General features: G+C 38.6%; 1 protein-coding gene across 30 annotated transcripts in view; it reads right to left on the reverse strand.

Moving 5' to 3' along the window:
* Positions 1-22416, reverse strand: part of CEP295 (centrosomal protein 295) — a 53979-nt gene that overhangs the window by 18120 nt on the left and 13443 nt on the right. For 5 of the 30 annotated variants that reach the window (XR_014299009.1, XR_014299010.1, XR_014299011.1 and 2 more), the window contains exons 5-15: positions 21722-21815; positions 19417-19512; positions 16887-17027; positions 14734-14917; positions 14102-14269; positions 11206-11427; positions 7378-7470; positions 7121-7224; positions 4846-4983; positions 4326-4423; positions 341-3842 (exon numbers count right to left, since the gene is read on the reverse strand). Coding sequence is in view for 20 of the 30 variants with exons in the window: in XM_082684084.1 (XP_082540210.1) it covers positions 341-3842; positions 4326-4423; positions 4846-4983; positions 7121-7224; positions 7378-7470; positions 11206-11427; positions 14102-14269; positions 14734-14917; positions 16887-17027; positions 19417-19512; positions 21722-21815 (4840 nt within the window). In the remaining 10 variants the exon portion in view is untranslated. The remainder of the gene's footprint in view (positions 1-340; positions 3843-4325; positions 4424-4845; positions 4984-7120; positions 7225-7377; positions 7471-11205; positions 11428-14101; positions 14270-14733; positions 14918-16886; positions 17028-19416; positions 19513-21721; positions 21816-22416) is intronic. The other 25 variants (XR_014299007.1, XR_014299008.1, XM_082684092.1 and 22 more) reach the window with 11 other exon arrangements.

The following is a 22416-nucleotide window of genomic DNA, read 5'->3' on the forward strand; positions in this document are numbered from 1 at the left end:
CAATTTAATCTTAGGGCAAGCTCAAAGCCCTTTATAATAAAACTTCAAGTGACAACCTGCGTTTTTAACAGCATTTGCATTTAGCTATGTCAAACTAAGGCTGAAATCAGCTGGGCTTCAAACAACTACTAACCTTATGAACACCATGCAAGGTAGAATCAACTTTAGTGTTTTAATTTCTACATTGTTTAAGGTAGAAAATTAAAGCAGTTAAGGTCAAACCATTTATTCTCAGTAACTGAGAATTTATTTAGGCCCGAAATTTAAGAAAATTTCTAGCTTGTCTGAGTAGGGTTACCGCCATCAATTTAATTTCTAGGTATTCAAGTTTCATACATACCTGACTATATTTAAAGAAATCCCTCAAAGTCTCTTGATGTTTCTGTACCTGCTGCTGCAGTGTTGTCTGTCTCTGTACAAGCAATTCTTCTTGGGCTTTGTGGCTATAATGCAGAACTTTCTTTTGTAGATCCAACTGCTTCTGAAGTCCTACGTTATCTTGCAGAGTTAAGACAGGTTGTGAAAAACACACAAGTCTATCTTGAAGTCTGGGGGTCATGGAATTGCTTGAGAGAGCTGCCTGTTCATTCTTAGATGAATACAATTCATCATGGTTTTTAGATTTAACTTCAGCAAAAGGGAGTGGAATAAATGGATGCTTCTTTTCTGTGGGTAAAAACAAATAGGGAATAGGATGCTCGCAAGATTCACTTGCAATCGATTTTGTTTGATTGTTTAACAGTTCTTCCTGGCCCTTCTCATTAGAATGCACCACTTCCCTCTCGAAGTCCAACCGTGCTGCCAAAATACCCTGTGAAGGCAGAACAGGCAGTGATGGACTCGGAAGTCTATCCTGGGATGCTGAGATCTTGGAGTGACTTGAAGCAACAGTACTGTCACTTTTGGTTGTAAGAGGCTTTTGGATTCTTTCAGAGTCAGCAACAGGTGGTGCTACCTGGGATACCGATGAAGAGCTAATCTGCTCAGAGGATACCCTTTTCTCCAATTTACTTAGTCTTTGCAAAATTAATTCTTCTTGGACTTCCTGTCTAGATCGAATGGCTTTTCTTTGTATTTCTAACTGCTCCTGAAGTACTTTCAAATCACCATGGGGAAGCTGGACAAAATGCTCAGAAGATAACTTCTCCTCAAATTCATATTGTCTGGGCAAAACCAAGTATTTCTGGGGTTTTTTGCCACACGGAAGAGAATTGCTTTGTGCATGCAAGTGTTCTTGCTGAAGTGCAATCAAGTGATCTTGTTCAGGTAAAACAGGCTGTGATAAACCAAAATGCCTATCAGGCAGACCCGGTTTCTCAGAATGTCTTGAGGAAGCTGTATTATCACTCGTAGTTGAACAAGGTTCTTGGGTTCTCCCAGATTCACTAAGAGGTAATGAAGCAAGTGAATGCTGTACAACAGGGGGTGAGAAGGAAGAGGAGCCAACATGCTCAGGAGATCTTCCTTGCTTCCACTCACTCTGTTTGTGCAGAAGTAATTCTTCCTGAGCTTCCTGTCTAGACTGAATGATAGCTTCTCTCTGTGTAGCTAACCTTTCCCCGAGCGCCTTCAAATTATCTTGCTGAGGCCGAATAAGCTGTGATATCCTCCAAAGCCTATCCTGCAACTGTGGGATCTGAAGATGGCTTGAAAGACTTTTGCTGTCACTCTCAGTTGAAGGAGGCTCCTGAGTTGTACCAGACTCAGCAGAAGGTAACGAAGTAAATGAAGGCTGCCCTACCTGGGGCTCGAATGAGGAGTCAGTTTGTTCCAAAGATACCTTTCCTTGGCTTTTCTGGCTGAAGTGAAGGGCCGCCTTCTCTGTGTCCAGCCATTCTTGGTGTTCCTCCAAGTTATCTTGCAGAGGTAGTGTAGGCTGTAAAAATCCCAGACATCTTTCCTGAAACCTCGGGATCGTAGAAGAGCTTAAGGGAACTGCACCGTCACTCTTGCCTGGCATAAACTCCTGGCATCTTTCAGACTCAGCTGCCCGGGACAGGGATATAGAGGTGCTAGTCTGTTCAGAAGAAACCGTTTTCTCTAATTCATGTGGTTTGTGTACAAATTCCCGAGTTTCTTGTTCAGCACCAAGCATTACCCTGTGTGTATGCGACTGTTCTTGGAGTGCTGTCAAATTTTCTTGCCGTGGCAGGTTATGCTGTGGAAAACTGTGAGGCCCATCCTGAGATGCTGGGATTACCGGATGACTGGATGGAATAACACTCTCCTTTTCAGATAAATCAAAGTTCTCAATTCTTCTAGGTTCAGCTTTAGCAGAAGCTTGTGAAGCAACTAAAGATGGAGCAGCCGCTGGTGGAAGCGAAGAACCCATTTGCCCAGACTCATCCAAATCCCTCTGTCTATGCAGAAGCAATTCTGCCTGGACTTCCTGCCTGGCCTGAAGGGCATTGCTCTGTGTAGTCACTTGTTCTCGGAGCAACTGCAAACTATCATGCAAAGGGAAGAACTGCTGTAGGAAACTCAAAGACCCATCCCGAGATTTCTGGTTTTCAGACTGGCTTGAGAGAAGACCCTTCACGCTCTCAGATGAATACTGCAGCTGGATCTTTCCAGTGCAAGTAGAAGGAAGTGAAGTAAATGTATGCTGAGCTACCTGCGAAGGGAGAGAAGGGGACGCAGTCTGTTCAGACCATATTCTTCCATCCAATTCACTCTGTTTATGTACACATGACACCTCTTGGGCTTCTCGCCTAGCCTGAAGGCTGTCCCTCTGAATATGAAACTGTTCTTGGAGAAAGTTAAAATTATCTGGCTGTGATAAGACAGGTTGTGAAAAACTCCAAAGCCTATCCGGAAGTTGTGGGACCCCAAGATGGCCTAAGGGAACTGCAGTATCATCCCTGGTTGGAGAAGATTCCTGGATGCTCCCCGATTCAGCTCTGGCAGAAGGCAGTGTAGAGAATGAATCCAGAGATACTAATGGAAGGGAGACAGAGAGGCCAGTTTGTCCTTCCAATTCTTTCTGTTTGTACAAAAGCAATCGTTCCTGAGCTTCCTGTCTTGACCGAAGAACCTCCTTCTGTAGGTCTAACTGTTCTTGGAGAGCCTTCAAATTACCCAGGTGGGCTGTGATATTTTCTGAGGTTGGCAAAGACTTACCCTGCATGTGGCTGATTACAGAAGGACTTATAGAAACTGTACTGTTGTTCCTGGCTACAAAGGATTCCTGGATTTTTCCAGATTCAACTGTAGCAGGCAGAGAACTAAAAGCATGCTCAGCTGCCGCTGGCTGGAATGAAGAACGTTTAGTTAGCTTGGAGGGTATACTTTCCTTGTTCTCTGAGAACCTCTGCTGGGGATCTAAAGTTTGAGAAGTTGTTGCCCGAGATATTTCAGCTATTTCTTTAGGACCCTGTATTATTAGCAGCCTATCATGTGACAAAGGCTTTGAAAGTATATGAGAATCTTTATGAACAAATTTATAGCCTCTCTGTTGTACTTCACTCCGTGAGAACTGCTTAGGCTGTTCCTTTGATTCCAAAGACTGCTTGGCTTTTAAAACATCTGAATTGATTACCATGTCTATTTCTACCTGTCTTTGTGGAAAGAGACTTTGTCTTGGAATCTGAAAATGATCTTCTTCTGATCTGGAGATCTGTATGGATGGTACAGGCAGATATTTGTTAGGACTCAACTTGGGTCTCTGACCTTGATACCAATGCTCTGATATAACAGTGGGTCTCTCAGTATTCTGTGGCAGTACTGATTTAACAGAATCAGATGTCAGTGAAGTGGCTAACCCAGATGAGTACTTTCCTTTTAACATAGTCTGATATTCAAGTAATCGTTTCCTGGCTGTTTCAACAGACTGTCTGTGAAACCTAAAACAAACACAAAAAAACAAACATTACTTTTTCTTTCTTTCTTTTTTTTTTTTAAAGATTTTATTATTTGACAGAGAGAGAGCACAAGTAGGCAGAGAGGCAGAGAAAGAGAGACAGAGAGAGAAGCAGGTCCCCTACTGAGCAGCAAGCCCGATGTGGGACTCGATCTCAGGACCCCGGGATCATGACCTGAGCCGAAGGCAGAGGCTTACCCCACTGAGTCACCCAGGCACCCAACATTATTCTTGCTTGATGAAAAAAATGCTCTATATTCTCATCTACACATTAAATTTAACAAAGAGCAATTTAGGGATGGTCATTATCATGATGAAAACAGGGTAACATTCATATTGACCTTTGGGAAACCTATATACTGTAGTTCTAAGGGAATCCTGATTGGATCTTCATATAAACCAAATAATAAACCCTGAAGAGGCAGCCACACAGTATATCACATACAAATTGTAACCTAGTTAATACCTGTTCTGCTGTAAAAGCTGATGTTGATAGTTATGAATCATCTGCCTATGATTATCTTCATCATAAGTTACAGTGCATGGTGCTGGAGCAGTGCCAACCTAATAAAAGACAAAGCTACTAATTAAAAGGCAAATCCAGAAACAAGTACTAAAGTATTTTATATACACTGAAGTTCTACAATGTAACTTTTATATAGCTTTATTTTTCATAAAAAAAGACTGGCATTTCCGTTATTAAGAAATGAAGTAACCCACCATTCTCCTTGAGTACCATGTCCAAGAGCTCAAAATACACATTACTTATAAATCAAGGTCACATATACTGGTACCTTCTAAAAACTGAAAGATGAAAATATACATATATCTGTATCTATCTACATATGCACATACATACAATGTTAAAAGAAAAAAAATTACCAAATAAAAATTAGAAATGCATTCTACTTTCCTGAATACTACGACTACTCATATTTTCTTATCCCCCAATAATCTATGTAGGGATGAGATTTCCTGCATCCTACCCCAATCTGTTGTGTTCTTTTCCTCCTTTCTTCTTCCAGCTGAGCCCTGAAGCAATCAGTTTCTAATCTTAACTTCTGTCGTTCAATTTGTTCAAGTAATTCCAACTGCTTTTGCTTTTGCTCTTCTATTTCCATTATCTAAGTAACAAAAAAACTAATATCTATTAACAAAACTCATATAAAAGCAAAGTTTATATGAATTACATTGAAAAGAAACAGATCTCATCAACAAGAATACCAGTTAATCTTGAAGAAAGTGGTAATGTTTTATCTGTTATTGTTATTGCCACTGCCAGAGGAAAGAAGAGGGTAAGCTGGAAAGGGGGAAAGGAGAGAAAGACTGGAAAGGAAAAAAGAGGCAGAAGGGGAAGGAAAAAAATAAACCCATTAACTGTTCCTACTTCCTGTGAGTGCGCGTGGGAGCACAGTAAATCCTATCTCATCACTCAAGACCCATCCCCACAGAAGCAGCAAACAATGCTCAGCCAAATTCTGTTTTCGCATCTTTAACTTTGCGGTGTTCTCAGTAAGAAAAAGGACTTAAGAAATTAAATAACAAGGCCTCACAACTAATTTGACTTCTAGGCATACCCATAAAGGGGTGCAGTTATCTGGGAGCCAAATAACATCTGAGCAACATTCTGGGTCAGAATGTGAGGTGTGAAACAGACGGTAAGCCCATAGCAGAGGGCTGACACATAAACTCTAGTGGTACACACACACACACACACATCCAAGTAATGAGAACATGTCAGAGGAGCTCCAAGCCTCATAGGACAGGGACTAGTCTAACTGGCTGTGTGCTAAATCTAGCACCTACTTCAGTCCCTACAATACACATAACAAAAGTATTTACTGAATAAGTAGAATGAGGAAAGTATGGCAAGTTTTATGAAGAGGAACACTTCTGTTACAGATAATGAAGAATGATCTTGTTTTCAAAATAAAAAATGTCTCAGGGCGCCTGGGTGGCTCAGTGGGTTGAGCCTCTGCCTTCGGCTCAGGTCATGATCTCAGGATTCTGGGATCGAGTCCCGCATCGGGCTCTCTGCTCGGCGGGGAGCCTGCTTCCTCCTTCCTCTCTCTCTGCTTGCCTCTCTGCCTACTTGTGATCTCTCTCTGTCAAATAAATAAAATCTTTAAAAAAAAAAAGTCTCAATCTGGTATTTTGCTTATTCCTAATCAGGCAAGAGTGGCCACAGCTGAGTTCTTGTCTGCTTCTTCCCTACTTTCCCTCACTTCATAAGAGCCACTGAACTTAGACCATTTACAGTTCTGTAGTACCTCTAGAACTACACCATCAATAGAATAGTCACTAGCTGCATATGACTCCTAAAATTTAAATGAATTAAAATTAAATAAAACTGAAAGTGCAATTACTCAGCTGTATTAGTCATATTTCAAGTAATCAAATAGCCCCTGTGGCTAGGAGGTACCATAATGGGACACAGATATCGAACATTCACATAACCAGAGAAAGCTCTATTGGACAATACTGCTCTAGAACACTGATTAGAAAACACTTAGATATCTGAGAAGAAATACTGGTTTATAGAATTCTTACTCTCCAGCTGTATTTTCATAAAAACTATCACTATAAACTAACCAGCTTAGTGACAGTTAGTCTCTTTCAAGGAAATCTGTGTTAAAAAAAAATCTTGTATTAAAGCAGATGGGACCAAATTATAGTTAAGGAGGATGAATTAACAATTTTGGTCTGAAATATTTTTCTTTTCTTTTTTTTTTTTTTAAGATTTTATTTATTTGACACAGAGAGATCACAAGTAGGCAGAGAGACAGAGGAGGAAGCCGGCCCCCTGCCGAGCAGAGAGGCCGATGCAGAAGTCAATCCCAGGACCCTGAGATCATGACCTGAGCCGAAGGCAGAGGCTTAACCCACTGAGCCACCCTGGTGCCCTGAAATATTATTTTTCAAAAAATATAAAATATAAAATATATAAAGCGTAGCTTTGAATTCAACAAATATTTATTGAACACTTACTATGTATAAAGCACTGCACCAGAAATGATGCAAAGTAAGTAGAATTTTCAAAAATGACCGTCTCTGTCTTTAACAAAAGTATTACAAAACAGAATGCAGTAACAGCAAAATGAGTAGTATAAGCAAAGATGAAGTATCTTCTATCAGTTGAACGAGTAAGACAAGACAATAGTATCAAAAGCAGCCAGACAGTAAGACAAATTTCACTGATCACACAAAATTATAGAACCTAGGAGAAGAAAGAAACCTCCAAAAATAGAAATTTCAGATTACCTGTTTCTGCCTTGCTGCCATTCTAATTCTGGATGCTTCTTCTTGAGGATGAAGTAGAACTGAACTCTGAGCTACAGCTGTAATAGGCTGAGCTTCCTTCATTTCTGAGAGAACCCCCAAAACAAAAATTAGTTTCAGTAATTTAGAACTCTGACACTGCTATAATTCTCTTTATTCATTTATCACATATGTAATTTTATAAGGAAAAAAATGTTAAGTTGACCAAGTTTAATTTGAGAATGTGATTTAAAAAATACCTTGTTCCTTTTCAGAGTCTGTATCCAATGAAAGTGGTTTCTCTTCACTAGTAAGTGGTCCAGAGTCAATTGTTAAAGTATCACTTTCAGCAACTGTAGCAGATACATTATTAGGAACATATTATCACTGTAAGCTTAAATCTGAACAAAGTAACAAAAACCTGCATTCAGATTAAAAATTCAATTTTGGTCCAACTGTCATATTCAGTTAAGATCCAGTCATATTCCAGATGACTGCACATTTTATCCATTAAACTTGAGCCTAATGTAAGAAGACAGGTGGGAGACTAAAATTGTAAACCAAAATGAAAAAAGGAAGAATTGATTATAAAGCCTTACTGACAGTTTCAAACTCCAGGGAAAAGCAAAGAATAGAATAAGCAAGGCACCTAAGTTTAAAAAGAAAAGCTTAAGGAATGTCAATGTATCCCTGCCATTTTTAGATAGGATTTTTACTGTTGCTGAAATCAGAACAGAGAAGGAAAATTAAAGCAGTTTCTTGGACCGCACCAGGGTTATCCGGAACTCTGCACCGAGCACTCACTCACTCACTCCTGCAGCTCCTACTTAGGTGCTGCAGGCAGCGGTACAGTGGTAAATTTCAAAAAGGCCTAAAGGAGGTTTGACAGGGCAAGTGGGGAAACAAACATTAAATAATCATTCTAAGAAAAAATTACAAAACTAGTAACTGATAAGTGCTGTTATCAGAGAAAGAAAGGATTATGTAGTGGAGTATTACAGGATAATCTGAAGTAGGCTAGGGGCTCAGGGGAGATTTGTCTTAGAAAATGACATGAAGGCAGACATCTGAAAGGTAAGGAAGGAGCATTCAGTCAGGTAAAGAAGGTGGGAGGTATGGGAATGAATATGAGATGTAGTCAGACAAGGGGAGAATGAATGAAGCAAAATGATGCTGGAGAAGCCAACTTGTACAGGGCCTTTGAAAAAAAAAATAGCCTAGTAATGGAATGAAAATCAAAGAGCCTCCTTTTACTGAATTCTGAAACCATACTCTCTCCTACTTTGTTGGCCACTCTTTTTTTTACCACCTTTGCTGTCTGCTCCTTCTTTAGTCATCTCCTAAACACTGGAGTCCCTCAGATGGTCTCAGAAGCCCCCTTCTCACCAAATTCTTTCTCCTAAAAGCATTCCCCTATGCTGGTGGCTTTAAACATCGTATCTATACTTGACTTCCAAACCACTCTTCTTTTAAGTTACTCAATACAGCAAAAACTATTAGGCATCTTCTATGTACGAGGCACTGGTCTTGCCTTGGGAATACAGCAATGAAGAAAACCCAGTTCCTACCTTCAATGGAATTGGAGGACAAATTGGGTGAAGAAAGGGTCAAGAAGCAAATAAGCCAAGAAAGTACATTTATGGTCCTGAAGATGCTGGTAAGAACTATGGAAGGTGTGAAGGTAAGAGCTATGGAGAAAAAGCAGGGTAAAGGTGACAGGAAGTGAAGGGTATGGGAGAAGGAGTGTAGAAACTTGGCATTTTATACAGAGTAAACAGAGAAGGCCTTGCTGAGAAAGCCATGTCTCACCAAGTAGCTGAAGGAAGTGACAGTGAGGCACAGAAATAAACAAAAGCAATCCATTCAAAAAGACTAGCAATTTGCAAAGACTACGTTAGTCATGTTTGGTGTGCCTGAGAACTAGCCAGGAAGCCAGTGCCTATGGTGAATAGTCTGGAAGGGAGGTGTTGTAGAAAATGAAGTTAGAGAAAGTGAGGGTAAAAGCAATGGTGGGAGAGTTTATATGCAGGCAGATCATACAAGCCTTTAATGCCACTGTAAGCACTTTGGTTTTAACTGAATGAACTGGGTTGGAGGGCTTCCCCCTGTGGAGAGACTTGTGATCTGTGTTTTAACAGGATGATTCTGGGGCTAGATCGTAGCAGGGAGGTGCAAAATCTGCAGACAGACCAGTTAGGAGGCTACTGCCAAGAATCTATACTGGACAAGAAACATAGCTTAAACTAGGATGGTAGGTGGTGAGAACTGGTTGGACTGTAGATAGGTTTTGAGGGTGAGATTAACATGATGTACAATGATTTGGATGTAGGATATAAAAAAGGGGAACCAGAATGCCAAGCTTTTTGACTTGAGTAAGAGAATTTTACTGCCACGTACTGAAATGAGGAAGTATATGCAGGAAAAGCAAGGGGAGGAAAGGAAGGGATATTAAGAGCTCACTTTTGGAAAAGTATAAGATGTGATTACAAGGTAAGGTGTCAAAAAGACATTTAAATAAATGAGTGGGGTTCAAAGGAGAGGTCAAGGCTAGAAAGACACTCAGATGTCATGAGAATAAAGATGATAATGTAAAGTCGTGGCATTAGCATTCAACTAGTGAGTGTGAAAGGACCTAAGAAACAAGTTCTGGGAGCAATGACTAGTGGTTGTAGAGGTGAGAAAGGCAGCAAAAGAAATCACAAAGGAGGAGCCAGTAAGGTAGGAAAACTGAGAGGATTGTGTCAAGAGGTCAAGTGAAGAGATTAGTTCCAGGTTTCCTGTTGTACTTAGGATAAAGTCCAAAATCTAGACAGACTGTAAGTCACTTCTTTTAGAAGCCTGGTAGCAAAATACTTCCATACAAATCCAATCTCATTAAAAAAAAAAAAAAGACAAAAGACAAAACTCTTGGAAAGAAAACAAACAAACAAAAAAACGAAGAATGTTACCACGACGCATTTGTTAGTCTGTAACTCCAGATAATGTTATTTTTTAAAAATTTTTAAAGATTTTTTTTATTTACTTGACACAGAGAGAAAGAGAGAGAGGTCACAAGTAGGCAGAGAAGCAGGCAGAGAGAAGGGGAAGGAGGCTCCCTGCTGAGCAGAGAGCCCGGTGCAGGACTTGATCCCAGGACCCTGGGATCATGACCTGAGCTGAAAGCAGAGGCTTTAACCCACTGAGCCACCCAGGAGCCCCCCAGATAATGTTCTTGCTTGACCTTTGTAACTTCTGGATATTTATTTAACAGCCTTTTTGTCTACCAAAAAAACCTTTACGAGTGACAAGAAACCCAATTTCTGGTGGCAATGTGAAATAAACACACAATACACTATATTCAAAAACTGTTAACCTGTTCAAGAATCCCTTGATTCAGGAATTCTTTTAAGAGTTTTTCCTAAGGAAATAAAGATATAGGCAGACTGCTAAAAGGATGTTTACAATAGCACAAAACATAACAAGTAAAATTAGAAACTGGCTAAATGTTTTAACAATAACAAATTTGTTAATTCTGGTTTGTCAGTTATACTGGACTATTATTAATATATACAGTGTCCCTTGAACAATGCCAGAGTTAGAAGCCAAACATCCCACTTCAAATTCTGACTCTCCAAAAACTTTACTAACAGCCTATGGTTGGCTGGGGGCCTTACCAATAACAAAGTCAGTTGATTAACACATATTTTGTATCTTATGTGTATCACATGCTATATTCTTAAAATACCTAACTTTTTAATTTTTTCTGTGATTTTTGGCTATGCAGGTTCTCTGTGAGTTTTTTAAACTGTCACAACCTCTAAAAATCTACTATTTTTATGCAAAAAAACCCTACGTAACTGGACCCGTGAGTTCAAACCCATCTTCTTCAAAAGGCAACCATGTATAAGTACTACAACTACATTAAAGTGTGCCTGGAAGAAGGTTTATGAAGGTTTTTTAACATTTACTGCCTTGAAGTAGCAGTACTATGGGCTTTAAGCATTTTCCTCTTTAGACCACTACTCTTTGATGTTTCAGGAATGAGCATCTTTTCAAACAACTTAGAAAGGGTTTGTGTGCTATAAAATGAGACACTTGGAGAGCAGCACCTTGTTCCTGCCCAGAGGATGACGTCCTCTCCTCGCCAACAGTTCCTCCTGATTCGACTGTTGGTGCTTTACTCTCAGTTTCACTAAGAGCTGTAATCACTTCACTTTCATCCTCAGACATGGATTTAATCGTCCAGAGAGATTTTTGGCTTCGGATCTTATTTAATAATTTTTTAAAAAGAATTTTTGAAGGGACCTGGTGGGTCTTTATTGCCAAGGGAACTAAAAGAAAAGAAAAAAAAAATTACTCAGGACCTATTATATACCAAGCAAATTATTCTATTATACTTAGCAAGTGCCACAAACACTAGTTAAGATAAAAGCACAACTTTGTATTTCTTTATATTTTTCATTTATAATTTAACAACATATACAATTATATTTGACCCCAATGGCAATTTTATAACCAAAAATAAATTTCAATTTATATTTAAATAAAGGCATCAAAATTCAACCATCTTCCAACAATATGCATGCAACACCGATTTCAAGCTTAAAAATTTATCACAGAGAGGTTTATTCTGCTTACTAAATGATGACAGAATGCTTATCACCTAATTAACTTGTGTGAAATTAGCATTCAAAATATGTTCTGTAAGGTTTTATACTCTATCCTAGAGAAGGGTCTCAAATATGGTTCTGTACTTCTGAGTAAGCTACAGAGGAAAACATTACTAGTTATAACCTTAAAACCCTATCAGGTTCTCCCAAATTATTTCTTGCACTATCCAGAGAACTTTTTTCCCACCTATCTTCATAAAGAGAACCCTTTCAGTTAAAAACAAAATTCTTCAGTTATTTCCCCAAACATCTTTCCCTGTGGGTTGATGGTACAATACCAAAACTCAGCACACTACAAACAGCTCTCTAAGGAGACAAAACTGTGTTGCAAATACATACTTCTCTGGCTTAATTAAGGAATAAAATCTAAGAAGTCCCCTAAAGTTGAAAACTGGCAAACTATAGTTTGGTCTGACAAACTTTTTAAAAAAACACTTAATTTTAGGGCGCCTGGGTGGCTCAGTAGGTTGAGCAACTGCCTTTGGCTCAGGTCATGATCCCGGACTTCCAGGATCAAGTCCTGCATCAGGCTCCCAGCTCCTTGGGGAGTCTGCTTCTCCCTCTGACCTTCTCCTCTCTCATGCTCTCTCTCACTCATTCTTCCTCAAATAAATAAATAAAATCTTAAAAAAAAAAAACCAAAAAAACCCCCAAACACTTAATTTTAACTTACAAACAATAAAGTACACAAAATCTGAGAGTACAGCTTGAGGAATTTTCCATATACCTATGTGACACCATCCAGATCATTATGTAGACCATTATGTAGAACACTATCAGCACCTGGAAGGCTCCCTCATGCCCCTTCCTGCTTAGTACACCCCTAAACCACTGTTCTAATCTCAAGAACAGATTAGTTTTGTCTGTTTACCTTTTTTTAAACTTCATAAAAATATGGTATTATAGGGGCGCCTGGGTGGCTCAGCGGGTTAAAGCCTCTGCCTTCGGCCCAGGTCATGATCCCAGGGTCCTGGGATCGAGCCCCGCATGGGGCTCTCTGCTCAGTGCAGAGCCTGCTTCTCTCTCTCTCTCTCTGCCTGCCTCTCTGCCTACTTGTGATCTCTGTCAAATAAATAAATAAAATCTTAAAAAAAAAAAATGGTATTATACTCAGGTATTCTTTTTTGCCTGGCTTCTTTTAATCATTATTAGTCTGTGACTCACTCATACTTAAGAAATTAAATTTGTAACCTATACTTAAAAATAAGGATCTTTTAAATCAATGGGATTCCTAGATTCTTCTGAAAAGTCAAGAGAGCTGACAACATCGAATGAGCAATTCCAAATGCGATCAGCAGGAACTGAAAAGTAACTGTCCCTTGACATAAAGCAAGAATTGCAATTCTGACAAACTAGAGATCTGAGTATTAGTCCCAACTTAAAAACTGAAAAAAGCTGGATGAAATAGTAAAAGTATCTTCCTTAAAGGCACTGCTGATCTGGTGAGGAAATCAATGATTATTCAGAGGCCAGAAAGAAAGTATAACTGGAATTCTGGAGGATGTGAACCCTGAACCCATCTTCTGATGTTTCTGACAAACCTTACACTGTTTAGACAGCAGTCTAGACACAGGAGATAGGGAAAGAACCTACAGTCTACTAGGAGTCTCACCTGAGGAGTCGAACAGGAGACCCACATAAAGCTGGAACCTCCAAGGGCTACCTATCCACAGTGTTGGATAAAGATTTATTAAGAAAGCTTGAGTGGTTTTGAACAAAGGCAGTGTTTGTAGGTATGGGGGGGAGAAAAGAGATCAAAATAAAGAGAACTTGATCTCTAAGGAGACGTGAAGTAAAGAGGGAGTTGTTATAGGTAATGTTAACTGGTCTGGCTTAAATATTATCATTCACTAACATGAGGAAGACAAGATTCCAGTAAGCAAGAGAGGTTTAAATGTATCGTCATACAGGAGTTTTAAGTAGCTATTGGACAGCCAAGAATGGTGGGACAGAGGTGAAGTTTAGAAGATAGACTGAAGTTTGTGCTACTCATCATTGTATATGAAGTACTTAGCACTAATTAATACAGTAGGATCTTTGGTGATTTGATCAAAGTCTAAAACAATGCTGAGCCTTCAAAGGAATTCAGAATCGGGCATCTAACTTAACCTAAAAGTCTTCAGATTATATGTATATGTGAACAAAATGACTTTCCTCATATGTATACAGAGATCTTTAATGAAGAAAATGTAGAAACATGGCTTCCTTCTTCCATCACTCCCATTAGTATTAGTCATTTGTATGCACTATAATTAGACTAGAATTTCCTGTTGGCAAATTACTAGCATTTTTTTTCTAGGAAATATGGTAATGTTCAGCTCAAAAGGAGTTTTACCTTCTGCTTCACTGGAACATATTGTTTCGGCTTCTGTAACTGGACTATTTTCAGTTTCTCCTAAACTTTCTTGTTCCATTGAAAGGTCCAGTTCTTCATCTTGGATCTGATCAGTCACAGTGGGCAAAGGTTCCGGTTCAAGGTGCAAAATCAGGTTTCCTTTCACTTCTCAGTAAAGAAAGAGAGAGAGAGCTTTCCATTCTGAAATGACTAAAAAGAACTTGAGCATAAAATTTTAAAGGCCACTTCCCCCCCCCCTTTTTTTTAAAAAGATTTTATTCATTTATTTGGGGGTGGGGGAGAGAGAAAGAGAGAGAGGGACAGTGAGTACAAGCAGGGGGATGGCAGGCAGAGGGAGAAGCAGGCTCCCTGCTGGTCAGGGAGCCCAATGTGTGAACTCGATCCCAGGACCCTGGGATTAGGACCTGAGCCAAAGGCAGATGCTTATCCAAATGAGCCACCCAGTTGTCCCACTAAAGGCCATTATCACTCTAAGTTTAAAATATGAGGCCGTCTTTCAAACTGAAAACTTATCCCAAAATAAAAACTGCTTTGTTCAAATACAAATGTATCCCCCCCCCCAAATACTTAGAAGCACTGCTGAAACCGTATGGAATGTGGAAGAGTCTTACTCCTGTCTGCATTGTACATGTCTTCAAAGGCAAATTCCAACTCTCTCTGCCAGTCTTCTTTCATTTCACTGCGTTTGTATGGAAGCTCAATGAGTTGTGGTGGCATCTGTGCCACAGTCTGTCTCCTACGTGCCAGGTCCTCTTGTTGGAGTTGTTTGAGTTCTTTCATTAGTTTCTCCTGAGTCTTCAAGAACAGAGGGACTTAATCAACAACAGTTCAGTCACAGACTTTAGTCAATAACATTAACGGGAAGGGAAAAGTGGAGAAATCGTGACTAACAGGGACTGGACTTCTCTCCCTGTCCCTCCTGTGTTCTGCCACAAAAAGACATTAACTATTCATTCTGAATAGTTCATGTCTGAATGTTTCATACTGAAACCCAGATACCACGTGAGATGCTAGAAACACAATCTTACTCTTAGCCTAGAGATCAAGACACAGGTAATTAGTACTATGTTAGTATTATGGAAGGATAGTATCAGTTAGACCACAAATCTTCCAAATTGTCTGCTGCGTACAGGTCTCCTTTCTCAGGATGGCTGGGAAGGGACAGTCTCTATGAGCTGCCATGGCTCCTGCAATGCACTTTGTTCCAGTTCTCCCTGCAGCCAGCAGCATGTATGTAACAGGCCCAGGCAAGCACCAAGATCCACAGCCGCTGGCCTACCAAGTATTTGTCACTTCACACTTTTACAAATCCCCATGATGAAAGGGGATATCTTTAACCTCAAAAGAGCTGGCTAATATAAAAGTTTAAATACAGTGTTTTAGTGAGGTTATTGAACTATATTTTGGTGGTGAAGGACAAGTGAGGAAGGATAAGGGAAGACCTCTCACCCCTGATTTGAGGATTTAGCCAGATATGTAAGGACCTATTTAGCCAGAGGCTTCCATCCAGATTAAACAATAACCTTGTTGTTTAACCCTTAAACTATCCCTACCCCCCTGTCCCCAAAGGACTTACTCAAAAACAAGTCAGGGAAACCAGCCCCAGGTAACAAAGCCAAAATACAAGGGTGGGTCAGGCCAGGTGGAGACACTGGATCAGTGGGGGAATGCATACTGTCTCCCTAGTTACGAATAAGTATGGACCCCGCCCTTTGGGTACCTTTTGGGTGCCAATTCTGACCAAGATGATAGGCTGGTTCAAATGTCTACTATAAGGTAAATTGTAATTCAATTGGTCACTTATGTGTGACCTAGCATGACCGTGCAGCTTTCTCTGTGTGTTACAATTTCACTGGCCCAACCACATGGCCTTTGCCCTTAAAAGCTAGTCTGTGAAGTCTACCTTCTTAACCACTAAACAGTATGATTTATGGAAGAATGCATTCAGTTTATGATTGCTTTTCACACTTTTTCCTATTGGTTTAAATCTTCGATGAGAATTATTGCTAATAATTCAGACAATCAGTTATTTTAGTCATAATTTATTCCCAGTTTATAAAATCTAAAAAATTTAAGGGAGGTCATGTATAAATCAGTTAAAATTACACCAATGAACTTTAAGGCCTGTAATTCCCACAGAAATACTTAAAAACTCACTCTTTACAAGTGTTTGAAACATCCAAATGCATTAATCAAATACAGAAGAAATGGTCTGACTTTGAAAATGAATCATTTTTATGCTTTGTTTCAGGATACACACTCACTGAATTGAATAAGCAGGAGAGAAGTGAAGCTAAAATTATAAGCCAGTCTTCATTATACATATTGTATGGCTTTATGACATTTCTCAAGGCTCCCGGAAAGCCAGGATCATGACTCCACCTTTGAATCAATACTCTGCCAAGCCAACAAGTGCTCTGCACAGTAAAGAGTTAATAAACAGAATCCTAGAATCTGCAGAGCACAAATGCAACTCATTAAATGGGAAAAGCAATTAATTTCTTTTCAGGCCATTTCTGTCTGATGAAAATATTAAACTTTTAATAAATTCATCATGACAAAAACTTTTAGAACAGCAATATACTATGACAATTGCTTCACCCAATCTGAATTTGAAACAGGAGGTAAAAGTTGGGAGTCAAAGACTGTTACTTTCACAATCTTCATACCTCTATACTTTGAAACCGTTTACACTAATCAGTTAGTGCTATATAGTCTATCAGGCCGTCTGTCTACCAGCAGTGGTCTCAGCCAGAATTCTTACTTGAGCCAAATGGATCTTTTTCATTGCTTGAAATCCCCGCGCATGAGCCTTTTGATACTGTTCCATTCTCTCCCGTGCTGCCTGTTTTTGTCGTTCTTCCAATCTTTTAGCTTCTTCTTCAGCAGCCAAATGAGGATCTGGCTAGCAGTCAATTAATAACATTTTAGACAATTTTAAAAATTGTGAAATAAGGTGATAACTAAAACATGACCTTAAAGTCATGCTTTCCTACTTATTGTATTTTTAAAGGTCCACAATTACCAAGCACATGTATATATGAAAAATATCAAATTGTCAGTGAAAGTTTGGCAAGTTGGTTCATTTTAAACCAGATCACACTATTTTCATCCACACATTTCTCCATCGCTGTTTTGTTAAGAGATTCCAGTAAAACAACAGTGCTGTAAGCACTCACAAAGCCAGCAGTTAAGAAGCCATAGACAGCAAAGGTCATTGAGGGAAGCACTGGGATTGGTCTTTGCCTTCCATTCAACATCTGCTGCTTGATTTCAATCTCAGGAAGGCCAAATCACCAAACAACTACTTGAATATAATTTCTTTTTTTTTTTTTTTTGTTAAAGATTTTATTTATTTATTTGACAGAGATCACAAGCAGGCAGAGAGGCAGGCAGAGAGAGAGGAGGAAGCAGGCTCCCTGCTGAGCAGAGAGCCCGATGCGGGCCTCGATCCCAGGACCCTGAGATCATGACCTGAGCCGAAGGCAGCGGCTTAACCCACTGAGCCACCCAGGCACCCTTGAATATAATTTCTAACTTCTCAAAAATTGTGCATCATCAATGATTACATGATTGTACAGTCAGCTATCATCTCACCAAGCTAACAAGAGCAAGTCAGCGGGACAAGGGCACATAACCTGGATTAACTATTACTCCGTGAATGTTCACTTTCAAATACAGGTAAGCATTCCAAATGTAACTTAAGTAAACATCTTATGTTATTTTACATGTCAAAATTCTTAGATGAAATGATGATGATTATGAAGGCTATCATAGTTGACCCTTAACATGGGTTTAAACTGTGCAAGTCCACTTATACAAGGGTTTTTTCCAATAAATATATGGGAAAATATTTTGGAGATGTTCAAGAATCTGAAAAAACTTGCAGTTGAATCATGGAGCCTGGAAATACTGAAAAATTAAGAAAAGTTAGGTATGTCATGAGTGCATAAAATATAGGTAAGGTACTAGTCTAGTTTATCATTTATTGCCATAAATACATAAAAATCTCTTATAAAAAGTTAAAAATTTATCAAAACTTACACACACAAGCACTTATACACCAAACATGGAAAACATTCACAGTCGGGAGAAATGTAAAACAAACATAACGATTCAGTATTTAAGTCCTAACAGAATGCATAACAGTTAATTTTAGACCACATCCTGTTGCTATGGCAGTGAGCACTAAAACACTGTGTGACACTAATCATTTCTGCATGAGCAATTCACCTTTCCAGTAAATTGCATATGGTGGTAAAAAGTGATGTCTCGTGGTTCCTGTGTACTTTCCATGGTGTTTGTATGAGTGCAATACCATCAACTTCGAATAACATCATGGAACTCTACAAACTACCACTAGTGACCCCAAGAAGTGCTCCCAAGAAGCATTACTTGAGAGAACTGTAAAATGTAGGGTAGTAACCACAAAAGCAAGTTAGCCACAGACTGAAGTTGTTATTTCTACGTGATAGTAAGAATGAGGTTGTAATAATAATTCACGATTTTAAACAAATCAAGATTTATTCTTATTTCTTAAAAGTTAATACTACAATGAGAATACTCATCTTAGGTCTTAATAGTGATTTTAACAACTGCCATTAAGCAGTTAACCAAAATGTGCATCTGCTGCAATCTAAACTCCACAGGACAGCTCTACTGAGAAAGTCTGTTTTCCCAGGAGCCAAATATATCCAATATGAAAAGAAATTAAAATCCAGTTACAAAGAAATAGCAATTTCAATAACAATGATTATTATTTCTCACTCGCAAGACTGGCAACACTTTCTAAACCATAATCATCCATACAAGGGAATGGAGAAGAGTATGATGACTAGTTCCCTAAGTTGCCAATACTTTTTACAAGGCAATTTAATGATCCATATCAAGTATCTGTATCAAACGTTATATAGTTTGAAACCAGTAATTTCTCTTCTAGGAGTCTACTCTAAACATACCTCAGAGCTGTATACAAAAATGTACAAGATTATGTTTGCATTATTTACAGAAACAAAAAGAAATGAACAAAAGAACAATGGTTAAATCTATCATGAGATATTAAGTGCCTACAAAAATTACGTTTTGAAAAGTGTATGTTTATACATAAAGGCCATAATAAATTCATTAATGTATTAATCACATTACTTTTAGGTTATGGAACTGTAGTCATTTTTCCTATGGTTTATGCTTATATGTATAGTTCCAAATTTTTCACAGAGAACATGTATAGATATAACTCACTTCAATGAACAGAGAAACAAAGTGAGGATTGTAAACAACTCTAAGTCAATCACCTGCTCTGTGTCCGTCTCTCTGCTCACAAAAGTGCAAAGATGATGATAGGTGGATCTACCAGTTTTCACATTAGAAGTTCTCTTTAGTTCAATGTTCTGAAAAAGGACCATAGACAATGGATTATTAGGTTAACAGTATTTTCAATTAAAGCTGGACCCAATAAAAATAATTTTGTATTTAATCAGTTATCCTTATTCATTTTTCTCTACATGGGTTCTCTTTTCATTACCTGGAATCTAGGTTTAAAAGCTAGATCATATTAAGGCAAGACCAGGAACTCAGGGATGCTGTACACCACACCACAGCAGGAGGCACAGCGGCAAATTGCTCCCCTATTACAGATTCTAAGTTTGATTACTTGGTTATGGTGCTGCATGCCCAGTGATGAGAAAGTTGTCTTTTCTTTTCCCAAACAGAAGTAGGACAATGGATAAATGTAGAAGAATGGTAGATTCCTGCCTGGTGCCGAAGTATCAACTCCCAGATTGATCGGTCATTGAAAAGAGAAAAATATACCTTTATGATAGAGATCTCTTGTAGTCACCACCATAGTCAAATGAGAAAAAATAGAATATAAGAGACTAGTCTCTTCAAAGAGTCTGAAATTAAAAAAAGGCTGACTATGGTTGTGTAAGATAATGTTCTATACTGAGAGAGAAAGACAAGACAAGCAAAAGCAATGGGTAAAGCCCAGCTGGGTTCTGGTTTAAAAAAGAAAGAAGTTGTAAAGTAAAACAACTTAGGGACAACTGGAGATCTTGATTATGGACTGCATATTAAGTGGTATTAAGAAATCAATGTTAATTTCCTTAGTGTAATACTCTGGTTGCATAAGAGAATGTCCTTATTCTTATAATAAGGAGTATAATAAAGTATTCAGGGTGAAATGTCATCTCTACAATTTACATTCAAATGTATATGTTTATACTATTTGAAATCTATACACATATATAGATGTAAACAACTATTCACTGTGTTTTCCTTTGAATTTCTCTGTATATTTCTCTCTATATTGAAAATTTTCATAATAAAAAGTTGGGGAAAAAAGCACAACTACACATTTGCACATAATTCATACTTGCACTTATGCAGATGTCTTATTTGCTTTATGTAAAAATGTGACCCTGGCTTGATAGGCATATTAGGAATTACAGCAAAGGAAATCAAAAGGCATCATGGATAAAAGTACTGCTTGCCTTTTAACACCATACTGAGGGAGTGACTGAAATCTGACTCTCATTTGAATCTTGCATCAAATGTTGGCATGGCAGATGGCTCCACATAAAAGCAGGAAGGCTGACAAAATGAAAGGCTTAAGGCAATATCTGGTACTTATGCTGATCTTACCTACAGAAAATATACTTGTATATACAGTGAAATCAGATATCCCTAGATTTATGGGGTTTTTTTACTTCCTCTTTTTAGATAAAAATAACTATGTAATTGTAAGACTCATCCAGATAGCCATTTTAGTAACTACAACAAGCTATTATAAAATAAAAGAACCAATACCTTTTAAAATTAATTTCCACTTTACTCAATAAATGTCTTTTTAAAAATATGCTCAAAATCACAAAAGCACACATATTACTCCCACAGAGAAACAGACTTCTCTCATCCACTTTATGTAATCTTGTGTAAATTTATCTGACCCTAACTTCTTTACCTGTGAAGTAATGACTATTTACAAAACCCAAGTCTTGAATGTGAAAAAGTGCAAATAATCTAGTTTTTTCCTCTGTAGATAAAGGGAATTAAAAAAGAAGACCAAACGAGTTATAGTTTTTAAAAAGTCAAACATAGTTTTTGAAACAACTAAAATAAATTAAGACAATTGGTGAAAACTAAATAAAGACTGAATATTAGGTATCAGGAATATAAGTACTGTGCTTTTATAAAAAGTACTTACACATCAGAGATATACACTAAAGAAAGGGCAAAATGATATCTAGGAATTTTTTTTTTTTTAAGATTTTATTTATTTACATGATAGACACAGATCATAAGTAGGCAGAGAGGCAGGCAGAGAGAGAAGGAGAAGCAGGCTCCCCGCTGGGCAGAGAGCCTGATGCGGGGCTCGATCCCAGGATCCTGGGATCATGACCTGAGCCGAAGGCAGAGGCTTTAACCCACTGAGCCACCCAGACGCCCCTCTAGGAATATTTTTAAATACTCCAGACATATTCATGTGTTACCTGTAAGCTTAAAAATTAAGTTTAAACAAACGAAATTTTGAGCTGCACTGAATTCTAACAGTAAAGAAGTATTACAACCTAGTTCTTCTCAACATTCAAAATAATTCACCTCAAAAAGAGCTGGGGGTGGTGGTGGCAGACTTGTAATTTTGGCCGATCTCTCTTTTTCCACAAGCAGTGCTTCCTTTCGAGCTGTTATATGCCTTGAAAGACAAGAGATGCCCTAAATTAATGTCTCAGGTAATATTAGATCACAACTCTCAGGGATAAAATATAAATGCCACAGGATATCAAGAAATCTTCCAGCCTGGTCCTATAGGCTTAATATGCTCTTTAATAAACAATCTAGGGGTGCCTGGGTGGTTCAGTGGGTTAAGCCTCTGCCTTCAGCTCAGGTCATGATCCTAGGGTCCTGGGATCAAGCCCCACATCGGGCTCTCTGCTCAGCGGGCGGCCTGCTCCCCTCCTTTCTCTCTGCCTGTCTCTCAGCCTACTTGTGATTTCTGTCTGTCAAATAAATAAATAAAATCTTAAAAAACAAAACAAAACAAAACAAAAAACAATCTATACACACTGGTCATGTAAGAAAATGTGTACCAAGTAAAAGAGGTGTATCTTTAAAGACATAAAGACCTTCGGTAAAACTGACCCAATAAACATCTAATGTTTCTTCATTTAAAGTAGTGCAGTATAGGGCGCCTGGGTGGCTCAGTGGGTTAAGCCACTGCCTTCGGCTCAGGTCATGATCTTAGAGTCCTGGGATCGAGTCCCGCATCGGGCTCTCTGCTCAGCGGAGAGCCTGCT

Source organism: Mustela nivalis, assembly GCF_964662115.1.
Source record: "Mustela nivalis genome assembly, chromosome: 9".
Taxonomy (NCBI): domain Eukaryota; kingdom Metazoa; phylum Chordata; class Mammalia; order Carnivora; family Mustelidae; genus Mustela; species Mustela nivalis.